Source organism: Phyllobates terribilis, unplaced genomic scaffold (genome assembly GCF_046119375.1).
Source record: "Phyllobates terribilis strain yellow unplaced genomic scaffold, ASM4611937v1 Scaffold_12__6_contigs__length_324123572, whole genome shotgun sequence".
Classification (NCBI taxonomy): Eukaryota; Metazoa; Chordata; class Amphibia; order Anura; family Dendrobatidae; genus Phyllobates; species Phyllobates terribilis.
This window is the reverse complement of record NW_027362772.1, coordinates 147747453-147755472: the sequence shown is the minus strand read 5'-3', so window position 1 is coordinate 147755472 and position 8020 is coordinate 147747453. Positions and strand designations below refer to the sequence as shown.

General features: G+C 42.9%; 1 protein-coding gene across 1 annotated transcript in view; it reads right to left on the bottom strand.

The window, feature by feature from the left end:
* Positions 1 to 1461: 1461 nt before the first annotated feature.
* PPP6R1 (protein phosphatase 6 regulatory subunit 1) overlaps positions 1462 to 8020 on the bottom strand; it is a 73945-nt gene continuing 67386 nt past the window's right edge. The window contains exons 20-23 of the mRNA XM_073656349.1: positions 7622 to 7722; positions 6213 to 6408; positions 5936 to 6058; positions 1462 to 2345 (exon numbers count right to left, since the gene is read on the bottom strand). Coding sequence (XP_073512450.1) covers positions 2342 to 2345; positions 5936 to 6058; positions 6213 to 6408; positions 7622 to 7722 — 424 coding nt within the window. The 3' untranslated portion in view covers positions 1462 to 2341. The remainder of the gene's footprint in view (positions 2346 to 5935; positions 6059 to 6212; positions 6409 to 7621; positions 7723 to 8020) is intronic.

Below are 8020 nucleotides of genomic sequence, written 5' to 3'. Positions count from 1 at the left end.
CAGTTTACCGGATGTGCAGAATAAGAGATTAGGGTCAAATACCGTCTGCCATCAGAATGAGCTCACCGACTGATCTTAAAGGGAATCTGTCAGGATTTCACCCACCTAAACTATTTATATGTGCATGTAAATATTTCAAAGACAAATCCAGCAATACCTATACATGGCCAGACCGTTCCTCCGTTACTGAGAAATGAGAGCTTGGATTGATATACAAATGAGGCTGAAGAGCTATGGTAGATCTGAAGCATCTGTCATTCCAGCTCTATTCCCACCCAGTGCCGCCTCCTCCTGCTTGACTGAAGTCACACAGCATAGAGGGTGTAAGTCAAGGAGGAGGCTGCGCTGGTCAGGGAATAGAGCTGGAGTGACAGATCTACCATAGCTCTTCAGCCTCATTCGCATATTGGTTCAAATGCTGATTTCTGAGTCACAGAGCAATGGATTTACCATGGAAAGGTATCGCTGGTCTGGTCTTTGAGAGCGCTATATGCGCATATAAATAGTTTGTGGGGTGTAATCCTGCTGACAGATTAATTTAATGAAACTATAGAATGTTTTTGCTTTTTTAGGCAAAAATATTTATAATCTATCTAGATAGAGAGACAGATGAGAGAGAGATATATCTATACATATCGATTGTATATGTATATATACACACACACACATATCTATATATATATATATATATATATATATATATATATCTATATCTATCTATCAGTATATATCGCTATATATTTTATATATAGATATATATGGAGATAGATATATCTATATATACACACACATTAAAATATCTCTCCAAAGGTTTCCATATCCTCTTAATTTAGAGACCCAAGGGGAGTGCAAGTCTCTAATAAACCCTGGCTGATTCTATTACATGACATAACCTTTGGCTCTTTCCTCATTATGCGATGCCTGACACCTTAAAACCAGAAAGGCCCCATCCTAGGGCTGCATTAAGATTTGGTTAGTGAAGTCTTTCACCACTTCCTAAAACTCAAAACACCGCTATATGTTTTTTCCCATTCTCCAAGACATGGGGCAGAAGCACTTTAAAAAAAGGAGAACTTGCAACTAGTAAGTACAAGCGGAAATCGCTGCACAATTAATGGTGCCCACTAGTTTATCTACCTTGTAAAGGTCCACAACCTTTTTTTTTACTAAAATTAGAGGGATTTCGAGATTCTTCCCCTGTTTGCACACATTGAATATATTTGCTGGCAATGTATGGTGCCCGTGTTTTGGTCGCACCTGCTGACGACAGGTTAGTTGTAGTCTCCCGGTAAACCACAGACCACTACTTCTTCAAGCAATATCTCATGTACAAAAAAAAAAATAAAGCTCTGAAGCAGACGGCAGGATCTGTGCAAATGTCTGCCGGAGCAGAGTCCACTGCAGAGAAGGAAACGATGGCTAAATACCCCTTCAGGATGCACAATATACACATAGACCGAGTAATGTCATTCCTAGTACATTTTAATGGGTTACACGTGTATGGGATGACAATAAGGCACTGCTAATATTATTACTGAGAATCTAACAACTTAGGAGTTTTTTTTTCATTGTAGGAGGAGTTTTTTTTTTTTTGGTAACCACATTACAGAAAACTATCTAAGCAAACAGAATCAGATGCCTGTGGGTTATCATATAAAGGGATTGGACATTGAAAAAAATAATGAAAAAAAGTGACGTGTTAATCAGAGGCGTTTGACATCAGATGGAATTATACAACTAAGCCTGACAAAGGCAATAATCCAGCCGTGGCGTTACGTCCACGGGCCAATTACTGCAGCGTGCACATCTGCATAGACTGGTTTTTTAAGATTTTTTTTTTTTGTGTGTGATGGATTAAGTGGGGAAGAGCAAAACAAAAGAATTTGGCTTCGACTTGTTGTGCTTAAGTCTGCGGCATCATCTGCCATCCAAAAAAAAGAAAAAAAAAAGATGTAAAATAAAATTTATATATAATTTAAATGTCATTAATTCCTGTTTTTCTTTTTACCGTTGCCACTTTCATATATAAATATATATAAAAGCATGTGTGAGATAGATGTGTGTACATATAATATTCTACATATATATATGCACATACAGTCACAAACACACATATATGCTATTAAACTTTCAGTGCAAAAAAATAGTATCGTTTGTCTCTTGCTTTCACAATCTTCTTGTACACAATGGATTACGACGGATTCTGGATTTGTGTCTCATACTTCCTAGTATGGAGACAGAGGCTTGGTCTTTGTCCTGGTTGAAAAATCCATGTGTACACTTAATGCAGATCTTTGGATGTACAGTCATCTATTTCTGATGCCAGATTAGGGGACAAAGTTTACCTAGAAGAAAAAAAAATAAATAACATTACTTATATCTTCAGTGAAATACAGAAGAGGACTGCAGCACTGCAACAGAGAAAACAATGAATCTCTATTCCCCAAGGAAACTTGTCTGCAATGTTTCAACACTGAAAATTCTTTTCCAGCCTAAAAAGTTTTACTGTTTTGTTCGATCTAAAAGTGTATTTTAGTGTTGATGTTCGTTAAAAACATTTGTTTCATGATTACCTTGCGGTGTAAATAGGCAGACAATTTCCTGTTGAACAAGCAAAGTGCTCATTCATTGGGTGAAATGATCTTTTGCGAGGTGCAAAAAAATGACAAGGTTATAACTCAGGGGTGGGCAGTTAATTTTTCCAAAGGGCCACATGAGAGACCGTGAGGGTATGTGCACACGATGCAGAAATGAAGCAGAAAATTTCTGCATCATTTCTGCATCTCCCTGGCAGAAAAAACGCATGCGGATTGTACACGCATTTTTCCTGCGGAATACATGCGGATTGTACACGCGTTTTTCCTGCGGAATACATGCGGATTCACATGCGTTTCAGCATGCGGATTGACAAGCGCTTTCCAGGCGATTTTAGCATCACTTGGAAAGTGCTTGACAACTAGGTCACACTATATAAATCCATGCAAACAGCATGGATTTATATAGTGTGACCGTATAAGAATGATTAAAAATAAAAAAATAAAGCTATACTTACCCTCTGATGCCCCGGTGTGTGCTGCCACGTTCGTTCCTGGCTTGTTCCTGGCTGCCGGGATATCGCGAGACACTGCGCTGAAGGGCCTGCGGTCACATGACTGTGACGTCACCGAAGGTCCTTCAGTCTTGCACGCGAGCAGAGGGAAGGAGACCGGGGGCCGTCAGAAGGTGAATATATCTTTATTTTTTATTTTATTCTTGTTTTACAGCTTTTTAAATGGTACCTGGGTGTGGAGGAGAGTCTCATCTTCTCCACACCCGGGTACCATCCGCACATTAGAACGCACCAATAACGCAAGTACAGATGCAGTCTTGCGGAATTGGCGCGTTCTAATGCAAGTCAATGGCGGCGAAAACGCCACGTTTACGCAAAATTAATTGACATGCTGCGGATTTTTGAGCGCAGCGTTTACGCTGCAGAAAAATCCGCTTCATGGGCACAGCACATGCGGATTTCAATTGGGGAACATTGCTGCCCTTTTACCATGCGTTTTTAATGCGTTTCCGCGGCGTTTATGCAGCTGCAAAAACGTCGCGGAAACGCATTAAAAACTCATCGTGTGAACTCAGCCTGACTGTTGTGGAGGCCGAACCAATAGGGTGAAATTAATTCTGCTTAGTATTAACATTAACATATAAATTATCATTATTTTTTATTAATAGCAATTGTATCACTTAATATTGAGCAGAATTAAGTATGCTGACATCGCTCTATATACAGCAAGTGCCCCCCCCCACAGCCCCACGTTTTACAGCAAGTGCCCCCCCACAGCCCCCCGATTTACAGTGCCCCCCCACAGCCCCCTGATTTACAGCAAGTGCCCCCCCATAACCTCCCTATATACAGCATGTGCCCCCCAACATAGCCTCCTTATATACAGCATGTGCCCCCCAACATAACCTTCCTATATACAGCATGTGCCTCCACACAGCCTCCCTATATTCAGCACGTGCCCCCACATAGCATTCCTATATACAGCATGTGCCCCCAATAACCTCCCTATATACAGCATGTGCCTCCACACAGCCTCCCTATATACAGCATGTGCCCCCACAGACCCTCCCTATATTCAGCATGTGCCCCCACAGACCCTCCCTATATTCAGCATATAACCTCCCCCCTATCCTATTCAGCATGTGCCCCCACATAAACCTCCCTATATTTCAGCATGTGCCCCCACATAACCTCCCTATATTCAGCATGTGCCCCCCACATAACCTCCCTATATTCAGCATGTGCCCCCACATAACCTCCCTATATTCAGCATATGCCCCCACATAACCTCCCTATATTCAGCATGTGCCCCCACATAACCTCCCTATATTCAGCATATGCCCCCACATAACCTCCCTATATTCAGCATGTGCCCCCACATAACCTCCCTATATTCAGCATGTGCCCCCACATAACCTCCCTATATTCAGCATGTGCCCCCACATAACCTCCCTATATTCAGCATATGCCCCCACATAACCTCCCTATATTCAGCATGTGCCCCCACATAACCTCCCTATATTCAGCATGTGCCCCCACATAACCTCCCTATATTCAGCATGTGCCCCCACATAACCTCCCTATATTCAGCATGTGCCCCCACATAACCTCCCTATATTCAGCATGTGCCCCCACATAACCTCCCTATATTCAGCATGTGCCCCCACATGACCTCCCTATATTCACCATGTGCCCCCACATAACCTCCCTATATACAGCATCTGCCACCAGACACAGCCTTCCTATATACAGCATGTGACCCCACATAGCCTCCCTATATACAGCATGAGCCCCCACATAGCCTCCCTATATACAGCATGTGCCACCAGACACAGCCTCCCTATATACAGCATGTGCCACCAGACACAGCCTCCCTATATACAGCATGTGCCACCAGACACAGCCTCCCTATATACAGCATGTGCCACCAGACACAGCCTCCCTATATACAGCATGTGCCACCAGACACAGCCTCCCTATATACAGCATGTGCCACCAGACACAGCCTCCCTATATACAGCATGTGCCACCAGACACAGGTCCTCCCTATATACAGCATGTGCCACCAGACACAGTCTCCCTATATACAGCATGTGCCACCAGACACAGCCTCCCTATATACAGCATGTGCCACCAGACACAGTCTCCCTATATACAGCATGTGCCACCAGACACAGTCTCCCTATATACAGCATGTGCCACCAGACACAGCCTCCCTATATACAGCATGTGCCACCAGACACAGCCTCCCTATATACAGCATGTGCCACCAGACACAGTCTCCCTATATACAGCATGTGCCACCAGACACAGTCTCCCTATATACAGCATGTGCCACCAGACACAGTCTCCCTATATACAGCATGTGCCACCAGACACAGCCTCCCTATATACAGCATGTGACCCCACATAGCCTCCCTATATACAGCATGTGCCAATTACCACTGTGGACAGGTAGTTGTCTAAAAGTGACTTTGGCACATGCCCTCACCAGAATAAGTTAGGCAAATGACAGGGTTGATTAGCCCGGACATATCTACAGTGACTGACACATCAGTGACTGACACGGTCGCAGCTACAGAGAAAGCACCATAATACACACTGCGGACAATTAAAGATGTGTTAGCTTTACCCAGTTACAAGAAGCGTATCAACCTCCTACTCTATACATGGAGTCCTTAAAGCTGCCCAGATTACACATATAGGATTTCAATTAATGTGCCATAAAAGCTAGAAGTAGTGTGGATGTCAAATGAACAGAAAGTTCGCAAGTTTCTAACTTTTCTCTGGTGAAGTCACTTTCCATTTCTACCATCGCCCAAGACAGTGACCAAGGTACCGAACCTTAGACACATTTCCCATCCCAAAGGCCATAAGATTTCTTACCGGATTTCTGTCTGGTTTTCATTAGAGTTCTTTTCTAAAGTGTCGTTTGTTAATTCCAAGCTCTGTTGTTTAGACTCTGCAATGCTGTCCATCTGTGAGGTAGATGGGGCTCTGTCTTCCACCCTACAAGGCAAGGAGACGGAGGAAGCCTGATGAGCAGATATGTCTGGATACACCCGGTTGTGGTCACATATTCTGGCAATGTGTAGATCCGATTTGCCCCTGGTGATATCACTGGTATCCTCTGTGGCTCAGAGTATAATGATTGTTACTGTACCTGTTCGTATCTTCTGTCACAGTTTCTTCTTGCGTCACAGGCTCGGCAGTTTCACCATTTAACGTCAACCTGCGTGTGGTTTCATCCCCAGGTTGGCTGGACGATGGCGCTGTTGTACCCGTTTCTGCCGCAGAACACTGTGGGGCTGCTATACTTTCCTGGGGGTCTCCCAGTGTGGTTGAGGTTTCCATGGTTTCTAGATTATTAAGCGATAGAGAAATGCCAATATATCATTGCAGATTTACAGCTCCGATTCAATAGATTCATTTTGTTAAATAAAAATTAGAAAAAAAGCAACGAAAATAAAAAAAAATTCTGTACAAAATAATTGTATACAATAATTACGCAAAGCCAATGCAGATAAATTATATCCAGTTATACTGTACACAGATTTTTTTCAATTCTTTATTGTTTGCAAATTTTTATTTATCTTATCAGAGATTTAAAAAATCTCAAACTATTGTATTGTTCCTCCAAATTTTTGGCAGCAGTTGCTTCACTGCATAGGCAAACAGTATGGGAGACACACTTCCTAATAATGGGAACATTGTTTTCAGGAGGCTCTCTGACCTCTACGTCTCTAGCAAGGGGCATTGGAGTTCCTCCAAATTTTTGGCAGCAGTTGCAGTCACTGCAAAGGCAAACACTATAGGAGACCCACTCGTTAATAATGAGAACAACAAAGCATAGCCGGCTGATGGCTTTCTAACAATAGTGAGGGCCGACTGCTGGCCCTTTAAGAATAGTAAGGGCCGCCTGATGGCCCTATAAAAATAGTCTTTGTGACTTTCAGAGTCCCTCCATCATAAATGAAACACAATGTGTCTGATGATATCTCACACACCACATGGCCAGATAAGGTAGTAAAATGTTAAAATGACATCTCCCAGTGAATGCATTGGTTTTGGTTGAAAGCAATGCAAAAGTGCAAAAACACTATGTGTGAACATAGCCCAAGGCGTGGAGAAGCATTTGTGTTTTTGGTTATTTATTTTGCCTTATAAACAAGTCATTACCCTGAAAAGGTTGTTCCTTAACATATTTCCCAGGAAAATCCATTTTGGTTTCGCTTTTGTATGTTTTATTGTGAGTCCGTAAAAGTGGCGTAAAACCTCTGACAACGTTGTTGACAGAAGTGACCTGGGAGTCAGAGATGCTTCCAGGGGTCTTCCCCATGCTGTTCCCATGTCATATGAGCACTGTTCCCATCTGCTGACCGCCGGGGGAGCCGCCTGAAAAATGCTTGAGTTTCCCATAGACTTACATTGGGCTCGTTGCTCCGGTCGAGCACCCGAGTATTCCACTTTGCTCGACCCAAGCATCGAGTACCCGAGCATTTTAGTGCTCGCCCATCACTAATGAATATGGCAGTCGCTACGCCACAACGCACCATGGCAGTACACACTTACCTTCTTTTACAGATGTATCAGATGTTTCACCATTATTTACTTCCTGAGCTGAACAGTTTTCAGATTCTGTAGGTGCCTCCACGGGGGTTGTTGATGGGGGACTGTAGAAAAATAAGATTATATTGTAAAACTTACAACCTGCTCATTCAATAAGTCCAAAAATGATGTCCTTTAAATGCTTCCGATTGCTCTTAAGTGCAGCGATTGGTGCAAGCTCTGGTCGTTGCAGGTGCTGGCTGTGCAACACAGCTGGCACCTACCTGGTAAGAAGCGAGCTCAGCTCCTCTGCTGCCTTCAATTTTTTTTTAGCGACCTGTGACAAAACTGGATGTCATAGGTCATTAAGGAGTTTGCTGAAAATTTTTAAAAAATGTGCAGTTTTTAGATTTTAAATGCTTA